Source organism: Brienomyrus brachyistius, unplaced genomic scaffold (assembly GCF_023856365.1).
Source record: "Brienomyrus brachyistius isolate T26 unplaced genomic scaffold, BBRACH_0.4 scaffold45, whole genome shotgun sequence".
Lineage (NCBI taxonomy): Eukaryota > Metazoa > Chordata > Actinopteri > Osteoglossiformes > Mormyridae > Brienomyrus > Brienomyrus brachyistius.
The window spans coordinates 989329-1012797 of record NW_026042320.1 but is presented as its reverse complement, the minus strand read 5'-3'; the positions used below and the strand labels follow the sequence as shown (position 1 = coordinate 1012797).

The window sequence follows — 23469 nt, the reverse complement described above, 5'->3', positions numbered from 1 at the left end:
CTCACCATTAGAATTATTAAATAAATACAAACCTCAGTATCTCCAGTTTACAGTGTGGAATACCCAGTCAGACTGACCTCAGTAACTCCAGTTTACAGTGTGGGATACCCAGTCAGACTGACCTCAGTATCTCCAGTTTACAGTGTAAGTCTCCCAGTCCAGCAGAGAGCAGCTTCACTCCTGAGTCCTGCAGGTCATTGTCACTCAGGTCCAGCTCTCTCAGGGGTGAGGAATTTGATCTGAGAGCTGAAGCCAGTGCCTCACAGCATTTCTCTGTGAGCTCACACCGGCTCAACCTTAAAAAAATTAAACACTTTTAAATCCACTTTTTACACTGCAGCACTGTATTCAAATGAAGAGAATTAATAATCCATTAATAATGGATTTTCAGAAAAGAATTAAATTACTAAAAATCATTTTAACAATCATCCTGATTCTGTTTGGTGTCCATTATTTTTTTGTTAATAACACATTAAAGTCAGCATGTTTAACTGTAACAGTGCCGTTAACTGTGTTAACCAACACAAACTTTGCTAAACAACGCCCAGCTCGTCCGATCCTCGTGTGTGCCTCGTACCCTCATTAACCACTTGTGTTGTCCCGATTGTGACCAGCTGTTTCCTGTTATTTCGGCTTGTTTTGTGTATTTCAGTCCGTGTTCAGGTCTGTTTCCCTAGATCTGTCATTGATGTTGTGAGCCGTGTTTCCTCGTCTGCCCTTAATAAACCCCGTTTGCTCGTCTTCACGGCTCCACTGCCCTGTCTGCCTGCTCCTCCGCTCAGCGGACGTCGCAATATGGTCAAATGGATGTTTCTTGCTTCACTGCTTAATTATTTCTAGCATGGATCGAGGGCTGATAAGATTGTGGGATATAAGGAAGTAGGAGAAGAAAACAGAAGCGGATTGTCTTTGTTTATTATTTAAATGCTGAAAGGCATTGTGGGATTTCTTGGTGTCTAGTTACTTTTGTGTAAAATACATATTCTGTACTCACTGCAGCTTCTCCAGTTTACAGCTGGGATCCTCCAGTACAGCAGAGAGCAGCTTCACTCCTGAGTCTCCTGGGTGATTGTAGCTCAGATCCAGCTCTCTCAGGTGTGAGGGATTTAACCTCAGAGCTGAAGCCAGGGAAGAACAGCCTTCTTCTGTGACTCTACAGTCTGACAGCCTGCAGAGGGAGACAGAAACTCCTCAATAAATAATATCACCTCACCATTAGAATTATTAAATAAATGTGATGCTCTAATAAATATTTCAAGAATTACAGTTTAGTATCTAAGACAAGGCAGGACCCCTCCTCTCTTTCCCTAATTGCTCACTATCTCCTCTTTATAGTGTGAAATACCTAGTAATACTGACCTCAGTGACCCCCAGCGTACAATGTGGAATACCCAGTAATACTGACCTCAGTATCTCCAGTTTACAGTGTGGAATACCCAGTAATACTGACCTCAGTATCCCCAGTTTACAGTGTGGAATACCCAGTAATACTGACCTCAGTATCCCCAGTTTACAGTGTGGAATAGCCAGCAATACTGACCTCATTACTCCCAGTTTACAGTGTAGAATACCCAGTAATACTGACCTCAATATCTCCAGGTTACAGTGTAAATCCCCCAGTGCAGCAGAGAGCAGCTTCACTCCTGAATCCTTCAGGTTATTGTCACTCAGGTCCAGCTCTCTCAGGGGTGAGGAGTTTGATCTTAGAGCTGAAGACAGCACTTCACAGTGTTTATCTATGAGATCACAGTTGTTCAGCCTGAAACAGAAAACACTTTAAGACACAGACATATACACATCCTACACATTAGTAAAATACAAAGCATTACAATAAGCATTTGTTTTCAGTAAAATTAGCAGCACAGCTTACACTTCAAAATGAATTATAGTCTGCAGAGTGTTCTGTGTGTTCTGACAATCTGCTGCAGTCATGTGATCACTAATTGTCAGTGCATCTTTGCTCAAAACTAGAGGTAAAAACATTAAGTACAAGCTACAGCCAAAAATCACAGAATATACAGGAATATATAGGAACACATCAACAGCAAGATGGACGTGAACCCTCCCATAACAGTCAGACCAGTGCTTCCAGTGCAGTCCTTAGCCATCTTTCTGTCAGGTGTCCCTACACTCGACACGTATCACTGAAAGGAGGAGATGTGAACATTCCCAGCAACTAATGCAGCAGCAACTGGCACTTGGATTCCTGGTCCCATGAGTAAAATCCTTTTTCTCCCTGTATTGTTATACCTGGGAACATGTCAAATCACCAATTACGTCTGGGTGATATGACGATATTATCGGTAATGAGCGTAATCAGACAAGTATCCCGGTGTCGATATCTGACAGTGACTAACCGGCGATTATCGTCTTTGCTGGGGAAACACGCTTAGGCTACATACAAAGCAAGATAACAGAAGGATTCATGATTTGCTTTCAGTTCAGCCTTCTAGCCTAAGATTCTGAGGCAGTTAAAAGGAAACATTGTGCAGAATTTCACAAGTATTGTCCCTTGCAGTAACCATGCGTTCGCCATTCTTGTAAGTTCAGTATTGTCACATCACCAACTTCTGTCTTTCAGTCAGCAGCCAGAATGTCAGCCATTCAAGTGCAGATTTCTAGTGGGAATTTTGAGCTTCCCAAATCTCTCTCTCTCTCTCTCTCTCATTTATCTATCTTAATCAATCAATCATTATTTATATAGCATGTTTTAACCACAGCATTTATAAAGTATATAATAACCGGCATAACCGACCGCCTGCTAGTCGCTTAGAGTCGTCAGCTAGGGTTCATGTTACTAGAACTGTGTCTGTTCACCGCACTTTTAATCATGGAGGTCTATTCTACCGTAGTCATAATAACTTAATAATAATTAAACCAAATCCATTATTAGATAATAGGTGTAATGCAAGGCTAAAACTTGGACTTTTGAATGTAAGATGACTGGCTCCTAAGGCGCTACTAATAAATGAAATGATTACTGATTTTAGTCTTGGTCCTTATGCCTTACAGAGACCTGACTTAGACCGAATGAATTCATGGAACTAAATGAATCTACTCCAGCTGATTACAGCATAACCCTCGACCAGATGGCAAAGGTGCTGGTGCTGCTACAATATTTAAGTCTGACTTAGGAGTGTCTGAGCAAAGTGCTTATAGCTTTAGCACATTTGAAATTCTTCTTCTTAGTCTTGCGGGGTCATCTCTTTGTAGTTCTTCACCTCCAATCACCATTGTTATTGTATATAGACCACCTGGGCCTTAACCTCTAATAACCATTGTTACTGTATATACACCACCTGGTCCCTAACCTCTAATCACTATTGTTATTGTGTATAGACCACCTGGTCCCTAATCTCTAATCACCATTGTTATTGTGTATAGACTGCCTGGTCCCAAACCTTCAATCACCATTGTTATTGTGTATAGACCGCCTAGTCCCTGGAGTTCGCAAATTTTTAAACAATCCTGGTGGTCACTACTGACAAAGCCGTGATTTTAACATTCATATGGAGAAAGATAGTGATCCTTTAACAACAACGTTTTCTGCTGTCCTAGACTCTGTAGATGTTTGGCAGAATGTAGTCGGGCTACTCATGCCTGTAACCACACCCTGGATTTGATTCTTAGCCATGGTGTCCTGGTGGAACACATATCTATTATACCTCAGAATCCTCTGCTTTCAGATCATTACTTGTTAACGTTTGATATACAGTATAGCCTCCCTTCGGCTCCAGGTCCAAAGTACAGTATCAGACCTTCCATTGCCTCATTAACTACATCAGTGTTTCTCAACCAACTTCCACAGTCCTTCAGCCGTATATCTGAAGCCCCGTGTGAAAATGAACTTGAACGGGTAACTGTGCACATGGAGAAATCGCTTCGCAGCACCTAGATCTTGTAGCTCCACTTAAGAAGATAAAGCATAGAAATAAGAAACCTGCCCCCTGGTGCTCTGATCATATGCGTAACTTAAACAGGCTTCACACAAGCTAGAGCGCAAATGGGGCTCAACTAAACTAGAAGTTTTCAGATCTACCTGGAAAGAGCCTCTCTAAGTACAGACTGCGAGGTCTGTGTACCTCTCCAGACTCATTGAAGAGATCAAAAAAAATCCTAAATTCCTATTTGAATCTCTGTCTAGGTTAACACAGAATTCTTCAACATTAAACTCACAAGTCTCACAAGCTTTTATGAGTGATGACTTTATTACATTTGTAATGGTAAAATAAAGATTAGACAGACCATCCAGTACACGTCTGTAGCTACATACAGCTGCCAGCCTCCTGCTAGTCCTATGCGTACTGATAATGACCTTTGAATGTTCCCTTCTTATAAAACAATCAGAACTTTTGAGCTTAGTTTCCTCCTGCAGGCCAGCATTCCATCTTTTATGGTCCAAAGATTTAGGGACCTATGGACAGCAGAGTGAACCTCAAGGATAGGGGCCCCTCAACCTGGCACGCAACCCCCTCCCCATACATCCTGCCTTACATACCACGCATTCACCCAACACCCTAAAGAAAGTTTCTTTTAAGTTCAGCCTTTGTATTCCCTATATATTGATTTACTCATGACTACTAGTCTCGATACCCAGACAGGTTATGTTTGTGTGAGTCCTCAGACAGTCTTAGTGTTTAGCTACCCCTGCATACATGCTCTCATGATTATCCCAGAGGAATCTTGAAAATTAAATAATGTAACCAGGTATCTTAGTGTGGCTCCTAACTATCAGAGGTTCTTTCTTTCTTTGTTTAACAACCCCCCCTTTCCCACATTCCTCTGTGGCCCTTATCTGATCTTTGTGGTCCGTTAGCACTTCTTTGTCCTCTACTGTTCTGCATTAAAAGACTGAATTAATGTGCATATTATCAATTCTGGAGAGCAGATAATTGGGATAAGCCACACCAACCAGTATATGTTGTTCCCAGATGTGCAATGTAAATTGGTATTACCACAAACTAACAGCCACGTCTATCTAAGGGTAAGATGTGCTGTTTGAATGTGAATATGTAATGTAATGTCTGTACAAATGATCCAAAGTAGCAACCTCTGTTGATGTATATGGATGGGATTTATTAACATACATAATATCAGAAATAGTTAATTAATTAATACAGATGGTATGAGGTGTCATGACCCGGCTCGTCGGCTCCTCATGTGTGCCACGTCCCCTGATTACCCACGTGTGCTTCCCTGATCGTCTCCAGATTTGTCCACTTACTTAGATTAGTCCTGTCTCATTTAAGTCCTGGTCTTACCTGTTTCCCTTGTCTGTCATTGATGTTACCTGATGTAAATCGATGTTCGTGCTTCGTCTCAAGATTAAACGCCTCGTTTGCCCTGATTCTCGGCTTCCAGCCTGTTTCTTACCCGCCTGCCCGCACGATCACGGTTCTGCTAGCCCCGATCGTGACAGAATGACAGACCCCCGAAAAAAGGCACCATCCGTAACTGAGGAGGAGTACAGCAGTTACGTCGACCAGGTGCTTTTTTGGATTTCCCAGCCCGGCATCCGGGAGGATTCCCCAGCGTGGAACCTCGTAAGCTGGAGCTGGGATATCCTGGATCGGCTATCCCTGGAGGAGGACGCGCACCTAGTAAAGGAGGTGCGCGATAACTTCAGGCGGGTAGCCGAGCTCCGAAGGGAGCGCTACGTCGCTTTCAGCGAGCTGGGGCCCATTCTTCCACCGTCCGTCTTTGCGGACGTAGCGCCACCTCCCGCCACCACCATGCGCCGGAGGAGGAGGAGAGGAACGCGATCGCCCTGACGATCGCCCTGGGGGCGTGCACCCTCGTCCCGGCGCCTCTCGTTGAAGAGGATCAGGTGGGCTTCCCGATCACTTCGAAGGCCTCCAGCTCTGCTAAGCTGCCTCCCCAGGCAGCTTCTCCAGTCCGGAGAACCCACCGGGCCGCGGTACGGCTTGAGCAGCTGCATCCGCTGCTCGCTGCGACCGCCGAGCCTGAGGAGCTCCCCCCGCTCCTACCGCCTGCGGGCCCCACTCCTGAGCAGCCGCCTCTGCCTGCGGACCCCGCTCCCATGCAGCCGCCTCTGCCTGCACAGCCGCCGCCTACGCAGCCCACGCAGATGCCTGCACCGCTCCTACAGCAGCCTGCAGCTCCCAGGCTGGCACCTTCTGCTGCCTGCCCTTGTGACTTTGCCCCCAGTAACTCTGTCCTCGCCCCAGCGACCTCGACCCCGATCGAGGGTCTATATGTCTGTGTCCCGCAAGGGGAGACGACACAGACGTAGGACTGGGGTCCCTCCCACCCTGCCCCCTGGCTCGCCCTCCCTCGCCTGCGCTCTGGCTTGGTCGGCGCCTGCTGGTCCTGGCCCTCCAGGTCGGACGTCGCGTGCGGGTCCCCGTCCGCGGCCTCGTCGCCCTGCCTCACTCCCTCCTCCGGCTCCTCGTCGGTCGCCTGCGGGTGCCCCTGAGGCGGCTCCTCGGTCGCCTGCTGGTCCCCCACCTCCTGCGCGTTGGAGGACGTCGCCGCCTACGGCGGCTCCCCCCATCTCCTTGCCCTCGCCCAGGTCCCTTCCAGCTCCCTTGTCCCCTTTCCTGGTTCCCCCTTCGACTTCCTCCTCGTGCCCTCCATCGGTCCCTCGTACTGTCTCCTCGGCCGCTCCGAGGTCCCCTCCGGCTCCAGCCTCCCGGCAGGGAGCTCCCTCGGGCGACCCTTTACTCCCCCTTCTTCTCGCCCGGTGTCCCTGCCTTTGTCCCTCCTGTCTTTGCCCCGCCTACTTTTGTTCTTCGCCCGTCTGTTCCGCCCTTACATGCTCCTTGTTTCCCGATGTTCCCTCCTTGCACTCCCACTCCTAGTGTCCCGCCTGTCCCTCCTGTTTCTCCCTTCCTGGTCTGTCTCTCCGCTTTTCCTGTCTTGTGTCACGTCTTGCTCTGGTTCCTTCCCCTGTGCCAGTTCTGTCTGTCCGTCCTGTTCCCTGTCCCTTGTTGATGGGTTTTGTTCTTATTTTCTAGGTCCCGGTTCCTGTGTCCCGTTCGTCGCCTCCTCCCTGGCGCGCCCAGTGTAGCGCACCTTTGGGGGGGGGGTTCTGTCATGACCCGGCTCGTCGGCTCCTCATGTGTGCCACCCCCCCTGATTACCCACGTGTGCTTCCCTGATCGTCTCCAGCTTTGTCCACTTACTTAATTAGTCCTGGCTTATTTAAGTCCTGGTCTTACCTGTTTCCCTTGTCTGTCATTGATGTTACCTGACGTAAGTCGATGTTCGTGCCCTCGTCTCAAGATTAAACCCCTCGTTTGCCCTGATTCTCGGCTTCCAGCCTGTTTCTTACCCGCCTGCTCGCACGATCGCCGTTCTGCTAGCCTCGATCGTGACAATGAGGTGTGACCCCCCAGGCTGGTATGTCATGTTTGGTGTCAAACTGATGGAAAATCACTCCTGATTCCAAATCTGGTCAGTGGTTACGATGAGACTGTATGTATCAAAGGTTACACCAGTTTAATGAAAATCATCGGTAAAGTGGTACCAGTCTAGTCATAAATACCAAAAGGACTGCCACAGACACCCCTCCGAAAGCTCAACAACTAGATGATCAGCCATTGCTTCAGGTGTCGAATTCCTGGTCACCCCTATTCATGAACTTTAAACCATATAACATGGCACCTCAGCACAGAGCAGGGGGAAGAAGAGAGAGGAGCAGAGGAGAACATCAGCCCCACAGAGGGAGGAGAAGAGAAGCCCCGGGAGAAGAGCAGCCCGTGAGAAGCCCTCCTGAAGCCTGCCGGTGAAGGCCTGCTACCCAACAGAGAACTGCAACCAAGACAGAGCCTTTCACCTTAAAGCTTCTCAAGGAGAGAGAATCCAAGGGGCTCCACTCCAACAACCGCTCCAGACGCCGCGCCTTCTTGGGTGCTACCATTCCCTCAGCTCATCACCTCTGCGACCTACTGCCAAGACCCCCCCCCCCACCTCTGCAAACAAGTAAACAAACTTCCTTTCATTCCTAATAACCTAAACTGTCCTATTCACCTGCTATATGACTTTAGGGTCATGTTTCCGCAAACTGTGCTTGCTTTGCAGAACAGTATTTTCCTTTTAAGGTTACTCATTTTAAATCTGGTCATTGCATTTTCATGTTAAATTCTGTCTGGTTCTATTCCGTTATTTTGTGTTTGTTGTTTGTGTTAAGTGTAATGTCTGTCTTATGTTAGTTGTAGTGTTAGTTAGGAATAAATGCATGTCTTTTACACAACTTCAGCCTCCGTTCATTGAGTGCTCACAATAGTCCCTGCCTCTATGGGATATGGCTACTAGGCTCTGAAACCTCAAACTCACCTGAAATATCGCGAGACTCTCTCTCATCGGCCATGAGGGGAGCTTCGCAACCAATCGTTTACATTACCTGGTGATACAGCTCGCTGGACGAGCCTTCTAACCCAGGTTACTAAGCGATACTGGTAACTAGTGAATCCCATGTAAGTCTCACATTAACCGACTCACAGGGATTCACAATTGAGTTTGGAGGAACCAACCATTCGGCATAACAATTAGTTAATAAACATCATTAAATAATAATTAATTAAAACGTAATTAATTTCAAAACATATTGGTGGAAATTTACCTGAGCTAAATATTCCTACAATGGTGTTCCACAGGGATCAGTGCTGGGCCCGCTACTGTACACTGTATATATTGGTCACATTATCAGAAATCATGGTGTTCGGTTTCATTGTTTTGTTGATGATACACAGTTATATATATATCTGTTAAGCCGGATGATGCATCACAGCTCTCGGTTAGAAGACTGTCGACTAGATATCCGGTGCTGAATGGCAAATAATTTCTTTACGTTAAACACAGAAAAACAGAAGTACTGTTAACTCGTCCGAAGGCGACTTGAAATAAGTTTGACAACCTCAACCTTGGTGGCCTTCCTACCCAACCTAACACAGTGGTCAGAGATCTTGGTGTTCTGGTTGATTCAGATTTATGTTTCGATGCTCACATAGAAAGCATCACTAAAGCTGTGTTCTATCATGTACGGAACCTAGCCAAGCTTCGGAAGATGCTCTCCTGTCATGAAGTGGAAACACTAACACCTTTATAACTTCCAGGCTGGATACTGTAATGCCTTCCTTTCTGGGAGCCCATCTGGATCCTTACTTAAACTTCTGATGCAACAAAATGCATCAGCCAGAGTTCTTACAAACACTAAAAAATGTGATTATATTAGCCCTGTTCTATGCTCCCTTCATTGGCTTCCAGTTAAGTCTCTGATTAACTACAAAATACTGCTGTTGACTTAAAGCACTGAATGGTCTTGCACCAGAATACCTTAGTGACCTGCTGACCTCTTACAACCCTCCACGCTTGCTTCATTCTCAAGGCGCAGGATATCTGTTAGTACCCAGGGTAGAAATAGCTACGGCAGGCTGCAGAGCTTTCTCCTATAGAGCTCCATAGCTGTGGAATGGTCTTCCACCGGATGTGCGGGTTTCAGGCTGACTCTCAATATTCAAGTCTAGACTAAAAACACGCCTGTTTAGTTTAGCTTATAGGGACTCTAGTTCTAGCTCTAACTAACTGCACACTCCTAGTCAGACCTATAGTGTGAGGTGTAGAGCTGGGTGGGAATCGGTGCCATTGGCTTTGGATAAATTGAATTGTCAGTCTCTCACTTTAGCTTCACACCCCCTTGTGGAATTGGAGTGCTGACATTCAGGGACTCCCCATACCTGCGTTCCCACCTGCCTCTCCCTCCTACTTATGCTGCCATAGCCATATCTGCTGGAGCTTACATACTGCACTCACCAAACTGTTTGCACTGTCTCTACTCTCCCCTACTTTGGCTAATTGCACATTTTATTTCTCCTACTCCCCCTGGGCTGTGCTGCCTGGAGACCCCAAATTTTCAAGATATCCTGCCTACTCTGCTACCTGCAACGTCTCCACTACCTGTGAGTCCTTCCGGCCTGCTCACCCTTCTGCCTGTGACATCTTCCCTGTTTACCCTGCTGCTGTACTACTGTTCGCCCTCCCATCTGAAGCAGCTCCAGCGCTTGTTATCACCTCCATGCCCCCCCACTTTGTGACTGAAAAGTTAAGATTGAGATCATGTGAATTAGGACTTTGCCATCTTGATCATTTGACTTCCTCTACTGCCCCCTGGAGGATGGGCTCCCCCTTTGAGTCTGGTTAGGGTTAGGGCTTCCTCTGCTGCCCCCTGGAGGATGGGCACCCCCTTTGAATCTGATTAGGGTTAGGGCTTCCTCTGCTGCCCCCTGCTGCCCCCTGTAGGATGGGCTCCCCCTTTCAGTCTGGTTAAGGTATGCAACTGAAATTGCATTCAGTGTTTGGGGGGGGGACTCAAAATGATTATTTATTGCAATATTTTTAAACTAAATGGCACATACACATTTTATTTTTACTCATCACTCAGCCCTAATCAACAATACACTAATCACAGCACAGAAACTGCACTCGTAAGAGTCACAAATGATCTCCTGATGTCATCCGATGCTGGCTCTTCCTCCTTGCTTATTCTCCTGGACATATCTGCTGCATTTGATACGATTGACCATGACATCTTATTTAATCGGCTACATTCCACCTTTGGACTCACTGACGTTGCCCTCAGCTGGTTCCAATCATACCTCACAAACCGGATAGAGTACCTTGCTATGGGTGACTCCACCTCAAAGCCACACACAGTCTCCTGTGGCATTCCCCAGGGGTCAGTTCTTGGCCCCATGCTCTTCATTCTCTACCTTTCTCCGCTCGGTCAGGTCATCAGCCGCCATGGATTTTCCTTTCACTGCTACGCCGACGATACACAGCTTTATGTAAATGCCACAGCTGCAACGCCACTCTCATCATCCCCATCATCCCCGTCTCAACTCACCTCTGTCTGGAGGAGATAAAGGTTTGGATGGATCACAATTTCCTTCAACTCAACAGCTCCAAAACCGAGGCCATTCTGGTCGGCACCCCTCACCAGATAAAATCATCACCCATAACCAGTATCATCTTCTCTAGCTCCAATATCTTTCTCTCATCAACAGTCACAAATCTTGGCGTAGAAATGGATCCCCAACTCACCTTTGAATCCCATATCAACCACCTCTGCAAGACCTCCTTCTACCATCTCCGGAACATTTCCAAACTCCGCCCCATTCTCTCCCTATCTGATGCCGAAAAGCTGGTCCATGCCTTTATCTCCTCAAGACTGGACTACTGTAATGCACTTCTCTTTGGGATACCTAGCAAGAGCCTGCAGAGGCTCCAATACATTCAAAACTCTGCAGCTAGGATCCTGATGAAAGTGCGAAAACATGAGCACATCACTCCCATTCTCCACTCACTTCATTGGCTTCCCGTCTCCGCCAGGATTGAGTATAAGGTTCTGCTTCTTACACACCAATGCGTCCATGGACATGCCTCCCCCCCCCACCTCAAAGAACTTATCAACCCACAACGCGCAATACGTTCCCTCTGTTCTACGCAGGCAAACCTCCTCCACAAACCAAGAACCAATCTGAAGACTATGGGAGATAGATGGGAGGGCTTTCTGTGCTGCTGCTCCAAGCCTATGGAATGCCCTCCCTGACTTCCTGAGGGCACCACAACCCACTGACTGCTTTAAAAAGCATCTAAAGACATTTCTTTTTAACAAAACCTTTGGTTCCTCCACTTAGAGTTTTAAAATTGTTTACTTTTAAACTGTTTATTTTGTCTCTTTTATTTTAACTTGTAGCCCTTTGAGATCTTGTGATGTAAAGGGCTTTATAAATAAAATGTATTATTATTATTATTATTATTATTATTATTATTATTATTATTATTATTATCATAATTGAAGAGCTATCAGTCCTGTGAAAATAGGCTTTTAGAAAAAATGTTTGTTTGTTTGAATGATTTATGAATAATGATACTTCATTCACCCCCATGGGGAAATTGTCTTTTCGCCCCTCCCATCTTGCTCTCCAAGAGACACACAGACACATATACAGGTGAGAGAAAGTTTGGGGGTTGCAGTGCAAGATTGGCCAGCATCCAGCACCCCTGCAGCTCAAGGACCCAGTGATGACATCACTCTGCCGACCAAGAGATCTGAACCAGCATCCTTCCGCTCATGGACACAGAGTCCAAACCCAAAGAGTCACGAACCACACCCAGTATTTACAGAAATGTTTCCTACAGCATCCAGAACTGAAACGAATATGAGTGGTTTTCCCACTATTAATGAAAACCGGACCATTCTGTATGATGCTGTATCTGTATCTGTATTTGTTACACAAAGGATGGTCGTGGAAATATTGTCTTTTTTGTTTTTACTACATCACTGCCTTCAGTTAATATAAACTAGATTAAAAAGAAACCTTGCTGATAAAAGAGGAGAAAAAATTACATATATACATATTCATTTTATATTTTAAACACTGTTTATCTATTTCTGCCAGACTAGATGTGTCGTTACATCCTCAGCCAGGTGCAGCTGAGGCCAGCAGAGGGCGCCAGTGAGCAGCCAGAGACAGCAGTCATACGGAAGCTCCCAGCTCTGGGCTCCATCACATGAACACACTGCTGACAATAACACTCACATACCACTTGTACACCCTGTGGATAAAGAGCCCTCACTGTTTCTATAGCAGGTTAGGATGCTGTGCTGTGATCAGAAGGCAGACTGGATGGGAATGGAAACGTAGTAACAAACAAAAAGTGACATCACTACCTTCAGTCATTATAAAGGCTGTGGTCAAGATTAGCTACTGCTACACAAACAGCTATAGCTGTGATTATCAAAATAAAACCCACTTATTAATCTATGAGGAGAAATATATAATATATATTACACATTTCAAACAATATTCATATATTACTGCCAGACCAGACATGATTTCCCATCCCCACGTCACTTACAGAGCCGTCCTGGAGTGCTTGACCACAGGCAGCAGCCTGCAGTGCTGTTTATCTGATCTGATGTATTTCTTCAGGTCAAACACATCCAGCTCTTCATCTGACATCAGCATCAGAAAGGCCAGAGCTGAGTACTGTGCAGGTAAGAGGTAATTTGCTGAAATGTTTCCTGAATTCAGGTATCTTTGGACTTCCTCTACTAGAGAATTGTCACCCAGCTCAGTCAGACAGTGGAACAGGTTGATGGTCCTCTCTGGAGATAAATTATCCTTTATTTTCTTCTTGATGTATTGGGCTGTTTCCTTAATGGTACGTGAGCTGATTGCTCTCTGTCCCAGTAGCCTTTGTAACAGAGTCTTACTGGAGTCTGTTGAGAGGCCCAGGAGGAAGCGGAGGTAGAGGTCCAAGTGTCCATTCTTGCTCTCTAATGCCTGATCCACTGCAGTCGTCAGCAGGTCAGCTGATGAGTTTGACAGAAACACATATAAAGCAGCGAGATACTCCTGGATGCTCAGATGCACAAAGCAGTACACCTTCTCCTGGTACAACCCATACTCCTCTTTAAAGACTTCTGTGCACACTCCAGAGTAAACTGAAGTTTCAGTGACATCAATGCCATTCTCTGACAGATCTTGCTCATAAAATATGAGATTGCCTTTCTCAAGGTTGTCAAAAGCAAGTTTACCAAGTTTTAAAAGGAATTCCTTGCTGTATTCCTTAAGCTTAGTTTCATGGTTTTTCATATACTTGTCATTTTTTAAACTTGTCTGAAAGATCAGGAAGTGTGTGTACATTTCAGTCAGAGTCCTTGGAATTTCTCCCCTGTAAGTCTCACTAAAAAGCCTCTTAAGCACAGTGGCTGAAATCCAGCAGAACACAGGTATGTGGCACATGATGAAGAGGCTCCTTGATGATTTCACATGTGTGATAATCCTGCTGGCCAGGCTCTGATCATTAAATCTATTCTTGAAATACTCCTCCTTCTGGGCATCATTGAACCCTCGTATCTCTGTCACCTGGTGGACACACTCAGGAGGTATCTGATTGGCTGCTGCTGGCCGGGAGGTTATCCAGAGGAGAGCGGATGGGAGTAGATTCCCCTTAATGAGGTTAGTCAACAGCACATCCAGTGATGATTTCTTTGTTACATCAAACCAGCTCTCATTGTTCTGAAAATCCAGAGGAAGGCGACACTCATCCAGACCATCAAAGATGAACAAGACTTTGTACCTAAACAGCTCAGTGGATTGAAATGATTTCAGTTCTGGGACAAAGTGGTGAAGCAGTTTAATCAGACTGTATTCACCCTTAATCAAATTCAGGTCCCGGAAAGGAAGAGCAAATATGAAGTGAACATCCTGGTTTGCTTTTCCTTCTGCCCAGTCGACAATAAATTTCTGTACAGAGACTGTTTTCCCGATACCTGCCACCCCTTTAGTGAGTACAGTTCTGATAGGTGTCTCACGCCCACATGAGGGTTTAAATATATCATTGCACTTGACTGTAGTATCTTCTGTTTGCCTTTTCTTGGATGCTGTTTCAATCTGTCTCACTTCATGTTCATCATTGACTGCTCCAGTCCCACCTTCAGTTATGTAGAGTTCTGTGTAAATCTCACTGAGAAGTGTTGGCTGTCCTTCCTTAGCTTTCCCTTCAAATACACACTCAAATTGTTTCTTAAGTTTACATTTGATTTCCTGTAGCATGAGCTGTCCTGAAAATAAATGAGAGGAAAATGCACTAATTCTCACCGTGATCCTGACCAGTATGAGAGGAAGAATATTTTCAAAAAACATACTTTTTTACACATACATATCCAGATATTTCCCTGTGACTGTGAATGTGAAACTGAAAGTTCTATCATGCGTATTTTACTGGAACACCACATACAGGACCGTGAATAAGCCTTAGGCAGCCAAAGGAAATGTTTAAAGCCATTTATCTGGGTAGTAAGTGTATATCTGCTCAGAACCAAAAAAAACACAAAACCCCTTTTCATTTCCCAAACCTCTCCTCAGGGGCACCACAGCCAGTCCATGTATTTGTTAAATTTCACCACCAGCTCACTTCATTAATTAATTAAATTAGTTTAAAAACTCAATGAGATATTCATCAGCCACAAGAGGTGTGATAGTGGTCAAGTAAAAAAATTCGTGGATATACTGCACGATTTCTGCAAGTATTAGGGTGATGTTGGGATAGGTTCTGAAATGGCAAACACACTTTGACATACATATTATAGTAGTTCTACACCAACATGAAGACCATTTAAACATCCTTTTCTCTGGCTGCCTAAGACTTTTGCACAATATTGTACATGTACATAATGTTATTAAACTCTTACTGTTCTCCAGCATGTCAGCAAGATCATTTTGCTTCATGGTCCTCAGGATGTACAGCATGATCTTCAGAGCTCCCTCTCTACCACTGGTCTTCTGCATCTGACCATCACAGTCCAGGTCATTGTCCTCCTCCAGCTGAGGCTCAGAGCATTCTGGGTAATTCTGATCTAGGTGCCTCACAAACGTCTTCAGTTCGTCCTTTAGGAACTTCATGGCTTTTTCCTCTAGTGACTAAAATAAACAGTCACAGTTAATTATTGCTACTTACACCAAACATTTTCAGAGTTTCACTTGTGAATCATAATTTAAAACATATTTCCTTTAATATGATGAATTTCTTATTATACAGCTGTATAAAATATAAGCTAATTCATATAACAGCCAAGAAAATATATCAGAAATAAATACAAACCTTCAATATGGATGATAAACCCGATTTATCATGTAGATCTGAACTGCAATCTTCCATTTGGTCTCTGTGAATTAGGCAGAATCATAAAGACCTCAATTCATCTAAACAAATGTAATAGAAATACTGAAAAGTTCCCCATTAAAATTGCTGTTACTGCAGATAAAGAATAACATTCTGTCATATTACAACACCTATTCCAAAAAGTTGGGACATTGTGCAAATTGTAAATAAAAACAGAATGCAATGATATGGAAATCTCATAAACCTGTATTTTATTCACAACAAAGTATAGAAAACATATCAAATGTTTAAACTGAGAAATTTCGCTATTTCATGAAAAATATTGGCTGATTTAAAATTTCTTGACAGCAACTCATCTTAAAAACGTTGGGACAGGGGCAATAGGAGGCTGGAAAAGTTAGTGGTACAAAAACCCAACAGCTGGAGGAACAATTTGCAAATAATTATGTTAATTGGCAACAGGTGAGTAACATGACTGGGTATAAAAAGAGCATCTTAGAGTTGTAGTGTCTCTCTGAAGTAAAGAAGGGCAGAGGGTCACAATCCCCCTAATACTGCACTGACAAATAGTGGAGCAATTTAAAGAAAGAAGTTCCTCAGTATAAAACTGCAAAGAGGTTGAATATTTCATCATCTACAGCACATAATGTAATCAAATGATTCTGAGAATCTGGAGAAATCTCTGTGAAAAACCAGACTAGATGCCTGTGATATTTTGGCCCTTAGGCAGCACTGCATCACAAACAGGCATGATTCTGTAATGGAATCACTAAATAGGCTCAGGAATATTTCCCACGAACATCGTCAGTGAACACAATTCACGCTGCCATGCACAGATGCCAGTTAAAACTCTATCATCCAAAGAAGAAGCCGTATATGAAGATGATCCAGAATCACCGACGTCGTCTCTGGGCCAAAGCTCATTTAAAATGGACTGCGGCTGAGTGGAAAACTGTTCTGTGGTCAGTCGAATCTAAATTTGAAATTCTTTTTGGAAACCAGGGACACCATGTCATCCGGACTAAAGAGGAGAAGGACCACCCAGCGTGTTATCAGCACTCAGTTCAAAAGCCAGCATCTCTGATGGTGTGGGGGTGCATTAGTACATATGGCAGGGGCAGCCTGAATATCTGGAAAGACACCATCAATGCTGAAAGGTATGTCCAGGTTCTAGAGCAACAGATGCTCCCATCCAGACGACGTCTCTTTCAGGGAAGACCTTGCATTTTCCCACATGACAATGCCAAACCACACACTGCATCAATTACAACATGATGGATTCGTAGAAGAAGGGTCCCGGTACTGAACTGGCCTGCCAGGGGTCCAGATCTTTCAGCCATGGAGAACATTTGGTGCATCATAAAACGAAAAATATGACACAGAAGATCTAGGACAGTTGAGCAACTAGAATCCTGTATCAGACAAGAATGGGACAACATTCCTCTCCCAAAACTCAAACAACTGATCTCCTCAGTGCCCAGACATTTACAGACTGTTGTTAAAAGAAGAGGAGATGCCACACTGTGGTAAACATGGCCTTGTCCCAACTTTTTAGAGACATGTTGCTGCTGCGACATTCAAAATCACCTTATTTTTTCCTTAAAATGATACATTTTCTCAGTTTAAACATTTGATATGTATTCTGTGTTCTGTTATGAATAAAATATAGGTTTATGAGATTTCCATATCATTGCATTCTGTTTTTATTTACAATTTGCAGAACGTCCCAACATTTTTGGAATTGGGGTTGTAGTTTGGAAAGATGTATCTGCCATGTTAAGCTTTATTCACTGGGGCGGCTTCCTGATTCTCTCATGACAGCAGAAGAGAACCAGTGACATCAGGCTCCAGCACACAGAGACACAGCAGGCAGGAAGGACAGTTTTCTATGCAGCCCTTTGTACCCAGTGACATTTAGAGTCATTCACTTGATTAGCAGAGCTAAATACCAGCATCTGATTCACAATCCTCAGTGAAGAAACTGGTTAAATAGCTTGTTGGTTAAATTCAGCACCTGCAGGGCTAATGGGCTGAATCTGTCCTTCAGCACCTACAGGGCTAGACCCCCCCGCCAGAGTGATCACACAGCTTCCTATGCAACCGGCAAACAGTGAATCACCCCCCCGCTACCCCACCCCTCGATAAGGCTCTGCTTTGCTTATCAATGGAGTCGCCTGCTCTGTGAGCGACTGGCCCACGGCCGCACCGGCCTGGGACTCGCGGGTGAGCAGGGAGCGTCAGACTGGGGGGGGGGCTATCAGCTTGTTGCCCACATCCCTGCCCCCCTGATTTTGTACCAGCTGGTCCCCGGGCCCCCAGTAGCTGGGGCGATACTCCTGCCTAAATATGACGAAACATTAAATGTCATCATCCTGCACCTGTTTTCCATCCCAGTGGACATAATGTGTATGATGTCATCAGCGTGCGCCACTCCCTCTAGAATGTTCTACTGTATTACAGAATACTAACCGCTTCAAGGATCACGTTTTATCTGTCAGCCAGCAGCAGTGAGGGAAGCTGCGCATGCAGGGCAGGCAGCCTAAGAGCTGACAGGGCCTGGTGGGGCAGAGTCTGGCAGAGGAACACACCTGACCTCTTATCTGCAGCCGCGTAACTGGCCCAGCTGCGCATGTAGGGCAGGCAGCCTGAGAGCTGACAGGGCCTGAGGGGGCAGAGTCTGGCAGAGGAACACACCTGACCTCTTATCTGCAGCCGCGTAACTGGCCCAGCTGCGCATGTAGGGCAGGCAGCCTGAGAGCTGACAGGGCCTGGGGGGGCAGAGTCTGACAGAGGAACACACCTGACCTCTTATCTGCAGCCGCGTAACTGGCCCAGCTGCGCATGTAGGGCAGGCAGCCTGAGAGCTGACAGGGCCTGGGGGGGCAGAGTCTGACAGAGGAACACACCTGACCTCTTATCTGCAGCCGCATAACTGGCCCAGCTGCGCATGTAGGGCAGGCAGCCTGAGAGCTGACAGGGCCTGGTGGGGCAGAGTCTGGCAGAGGAACACACCTGACCTCTTATCTGCAGCCGCGTAACTGGCCCAGCTGCGCATGTAGGGCAGGCAGCCTGAGAGCTGACAGAGCCTGGGGGGGCAGAGTCTGGCAGAGGAACACACCTGACCTCTTATCTGCAGCCGCGTAACTGGCTCAGCTGCGCATGTAGGGCAGGCAGCCTGAGAGCTGACAGGGCCTGGGGGGGCAGAGTCTGACAGAGGAACACACCTGACCTCTTATCTGCAGCCGCGTAACTGGCCCAGCTGCGCATGCAGGGCAGGCAGCCTGAGAGTGTTACGTTTCCAGTGTTTCATTATTCTTTTATTGTCATAATTACAAATCAAATAGAAGCACAATCATGCAGGATATGGGAACAAGTTAAAGTGAAGTACAAACATGACATTTCATTTATGTATATATATATATATATATATATATATATATATATATATATATATATATATATGTGTGTGTGTGTGTGTGTGTGTATGAATGTATGTATGCGTTGGTTTTTATGATTTATCAGGACTTTTCACCTGATTACGTGCCGACATTATCGGGACATTTGGGATTATGAGGACAGGGACGGTGTCCTCATAATTCCTGTAATACAGATGCATTTATCTAAGTTAGAAAACCCCCCCTGCAAACTTTCGGGCCAAGTCCTCTTACACCACAAAACCACGAAAACCAGTTCACACAGTGTAAACTCTTCATTCAGCATCGCGCCCTCTGTAGGCTGGAGCCGGAGAAACACCAGAATAACACTTGCGTTAAGATTTACGGCTGCTGATTGGCTAGTTCTGGACTAGCCATCTAAGGTTGTGATTGGCTGAGAGGTATGTCATTCACTGCGAATCCTCGTTTCTATCGGTGGACTTCAGCAGGAGACTAAGAGGACACTACAATATCCTGTAATATCCAAGTCGTGGAACAGACTGTAATCAGGTAAGAAAATTGTTTTTATAATAGAATAATAGACTAAGTTTTCTTTTCAAATTGCTGGAGTTAAATGCAAATTCCAAGGGGTGTACCCATACATAAAATGCACGGTTCGATACAAACTTCGGTTTTGGATTCATGGTTCGGTGAAATTTCGGTACAGCAGGGAAAACAGAATATGTTTTTAAATTATTTATTTTTAATACTGAGACCACCAACTCATTTATAAGATTAAAATCTGTCGACGTGTCTGATTAACAAAACCCAAGAGACTTTTATTCGCACATTGTAAAAATAAATATGTAAAATAAATAAAAACATCTAAAATAAAACATCATAACTATAATGAAAAACTTCGGTTTTGGATTCGTGGTTCGGTGCAATTTCTTTACAGCAGGGAAAACACAATCCAATTGTCGCCTACTTCCGAGTATGGCCGCAGTTACGTAGCGATAATTTTTATGCCAGGTTAGAATTTTCTGGCAGAGCTGCTTAAATGCCATACGGAGAATAACTTGCGGAGGTTGTTTCTGCCTTTCTCTGGTCGCACATACACTTGGATGATGTCGTCTCAAATCAGTTAGCATGTCGGATATGTTTCCAGCAACCGAGTTGGGTATAACGGAGCCGGGAGACTGTCTTGGTCTCGCCGATTATACACTCTCCAGTGCTGGTGTACCGAAGTGATGTACCGAACTCTACGTGACGAATACGTGCACCGGCACTGCCTACACATTCCTAATCCCTGTTAATACGGAAGCATTATCTGCATTGCTTAGAAATTTACAATAAATACCAGATTGTCGATCGTATTCTGTTTCAAAGGTGAACACTATGTAGTCATTAAGTGCAGATAAAGCGATTTCATTGTGTAAATATTGCACCGAGGATGATTCGGTGTCGTGCGATAAGTCCTTAGGATAGTATGGCTGTATCTGTGCTCTTTAGGTTAGCTCATATCCAGAATTCATTTGGTAAATTCGATTTCCCAACAAACTTTATTAGTCATTCGTTCTTACTGAATTACATTTGTAGAATAAAAGGGATGTCATGCATTAAATATCTGCTTAAAACATAAACTAAATAATATAAACTGAATATATGAATAAACATCAATCATTCTTCACAGGAGGAGATGGCTTCTTCGAAGTTGAGAAGTAGAAAACTTTCTCCAAAACAAGAGGCTGCATATTTTATATCTGCATGTAAAGACAAAGATGGACTTTATGTGAAATATATAAATTCATATAAAGGTAAATTTAAAGTTTGTGTACGAATATTTGATTTTATCCAGGGTTTTTTTGTGTATTAATGTTATGGTGCTTATTGTTAACAGGGATCATCGTGCAGGAGCATTCGAGGCTGATCTTAATCTAGTGTTTGCTATCTCTTGTAGGCCGTGGGGTATACAGCAGATTCCATTTTGAGAGGGGAGATTTTCTTCTGGAATACAGAGGGCAACTCATCAGCAGGCATGAATGTGAAAGTAGACAGAAAATATATCATGATGCCCTCAAAGTGTTCATGTTTGAATTTTATTTCAATGGAAAATTGTTTTGGTACGTATGACATTGCATGTTCTTTAACATAATATAAGCCTTTGGTGACTGCTGACATACTCATTTTTAAATGTCTTTAGTGCTCTGATATTTACTAGAATATGGTAGTTTTTCTGACTTTTCACTTTATGTGATACAGCATTGATGCTGCCCGAGACGATGGCTCCCTTGGGAGACTGGTGAATGATGACCATGTTAGCCCAAACAGCAAAATGAAAAAAATCACCATATCAGGAAAGCCCCATCTATGTTTATTCGCAACCAGAAGCATTAGTCCTGGAGAAGAAATTACATATAACTACGGTGACTCTGACTGGCCATGGAGATGCAAGGTATTTAGACATGAAAGAACCATTTAGAAATAATCATCCTTCTGCAAAAGAAGGGTGAAATCCAGATATGTTACTTAAGTGATTAAAAGTATTTTCATTAGTTTATATTCTTTTTCTCAAGCCTTTCTCATTGACAATGATTATCGTATATCATAATATATAACTAATATTTACAGGTGGCTACTGAAAAAGACCAACTGCACCCAAAAGAGCAGAGCACATCAAGTGAGGTAGGGAGGACAGGGAAAGTAATTCAGTTAAACTCTTGTATGTGTGATTATTAGGTTTAAGTAGTTGGAGATATAGATGTGTGTTGAATGAGGATATGCAGAGAGAATGCTGGTAATTCTCTGTCCCTGCAAAAGGGAGATCAGCGTGTGAAAGTGTGCTTGACAAAAGCATTGTCTGTGAGGATATGGTGTTGATGAGAACTGCAGAGATTACTGGGATTTTGTGTTTGAACATTGTGTGAAACAATGCTTAGATATTAGAAATGCAGTTCTGTCAATGATAGTTTTATGTAATTTTTTTTGTACTGATTTAGTTGTATAGTTTTGCTTATGTGTGGTAGGAGCATTTAATTGACTGTTAACATTCTGCTCTCTCCAGCATTCCTACCATGTGCAGTATGGAATTATATTTTTATTTGTGTTTCTAGAACATAATCGATGTGGGAATGACTACGAATGTCCAGTTGTTGCCAGAAGGACAGCATGCAGATGTCCTAAGAGAAGAGACAGAAGAGGTAAGTGTGTAAACACAAACCTAGTTTGGCGGTACACTAGGTTTTAAGAGGACCCTGCAAATGTGTTTCGGCGTAGAGTTTTATCAGTTGTGTGTGTATATAGTGTTTGACAGAAACATGGACTCGGGGGTCTTCTTTATATGAAGCTGTAATTTATGTCATAGATGGCCTTTTGCTGTGTTTTTGAGCGGGTTCACCACACTGGAACATAGACCACTTATAGCAAGCAGTGTTTTGCATGAAATATTGTTCTGAAAACTATTTTGTAGGCTGTTTCTGAGGGAGACCCCTGTGCCAATACTCTGATGGATAACTCATCACTTAGCAAAGAAATGGAACAGGTAATTTGCATTATGTGCCATGCATTAGGAGCTTAGATATTAGAAATGCAGTTCTGTCAATGATAGTTTTATGTAATTTTTTTGTATTGATTTAGTTGTATAGTTTTGCTTATGTGTGGTAGGAGCATTTAATTTACTGTTAACATTCTGCTCTCTCCAGCATTCCTACTATGTGCAGTATGGAATTATATTTTTATTTGTGTTTCTAGAACATAACCGATGTGGGAATGACTACGAATGTCCAGTTGTTGCCAGAAGGACAGCATGCAGATGTCCTAAGAGAAGAGACAGAAGAGGTAAGTGTGTAAACACAAACCTAGTTTGGCGGTACACTAGGTTTTAAGAGGACCCTGCAAATGTGTTTCGGCGTAGAGTTTTATCAGCTGTGTGTGTATATAGTGTTTGACAGAAACATGGACTCGAGGGACTTCTTTATATGAAGCTGTAATTTATGTCATAGATGGCCTTTTGCTGTGTTTTTGAGCGGGTTCACCACACTGGAACATAGACCACTTATAGCAAGCAGTGTTTTGCATGAAATATTGTTCTGAAAACTATTTTGTAGGCTGTTTCTGAGGGAGACCCCTGTGCCAATACTCTGATGGATAACTCATCACTTAGCAAAGAAATGGAACAGGTAATTTGCATTATGTGCGATGCATTAGGAGCTTAGATATTAGAAATGCAGTTCTGTCAATGATAGTTTTATGTAATTTTTTTGTACTGATTTAGTTGTATAGTTTTGCTTATGTGTGGTAGGAGCATTTAATTTACTGTTAACATTCTGCTCTCTCCAGCATAACTACTATGTGCAGTATGGAATTATATTTTTATTTGTGTTTCTAGAACATAACCGATGTGGGAATGACTACGAATGTCCAGTTGTTGCCAGAAGGACAG

General features: G+C 44.0%; 2 protein-coding genes across 12 annotated transcripts in view; one reads left to right on the top strand and one right to left on the bottom strand.

The window, feature by feature from the left end:
* LOC125723030 (NACHT, LRR and PYD domains-containing protein 3-like) overlaps positions 1-23469 on the bottom strand; it is a 325815-nt gene that overhangs the window by 263492 nt on the left and 38854 nt on the right. For 7 of the 11 annotated variants that reach the window (XM_048999426.1, XM_048999427.1, XM_048999429.1 and 4 more), the window contains 6 exons: positions 15634-15697; positions 15224-15452; positions 12883-14593; positions 1586-1759; positions 995-1168; positions 123-296 (listed from right to left, as the gene is read on the bottom strand). In XM_048999426.1, coding sequence (XP_048855383.1) covers positions 123-296; positions 995-1168; positions 1586-1759; positions 12883-14593; positions 15224-15452; positions 15634-15697 — 2526 coding nt within the window. The remainder of the gene's footprint in view (positions 1-122; positions 297-994; positions 1169-1585; positions 1760-12882; positions 14594-15223; positions 15453-15633; positions 15698-23469) is intronic. The other 4 variants (XM_048999437.1, XM_048999434.1, XM_048999436.1 and 1 more) reach the window with 2 other exon arrangements.
* Positions 19362-23269, top strand: LOC125723070 (histone-lysine N-methyltransferase set-1-like). The gene is made up of 7 exons (XM_048999515.1): positions 19362-19598; positions 20722-20845; positions 20989-21151; positions 21291-21483; positions 21660-21713; positions 22779-22865; positions 23135-23269. Exons 2-7 carry the CDS (start codon positions 20728-20730, stop codon positions 23240-23242), a joined length of 723 nt encoding a protein of 240 aa, XP_048855472.1. The 5' UTR covers positions 19362-19598; positions 20722-20727; the 3' UTR covers positions 23243-23269.

Excerpts from the sequence above, each read along its gene's own strand:
- LOC125723070 (XM_048999515.1), top strand. The coding sequence starts at position 20,728 with ATGGCTTCTTCGAAGTTGAGAAGTAGAAAACTTTCTCCAAAACAAGAG. Across the intron at positions 20,846-20,988 it reads ATATATAAATTCATATAAAG|GCCGTGGGGTATACAGCAGA; the intron begins GTAAATTTAAAG and ends TATCTCTTGTAG. Across the intron at positions 21,484-21,659 it reads ACTGGCCATGGAGATGCAAG|GTGGCTACTGAAAAAGACCA; the intron begins GTATTTAGACAT and ends TAATATTTACAG.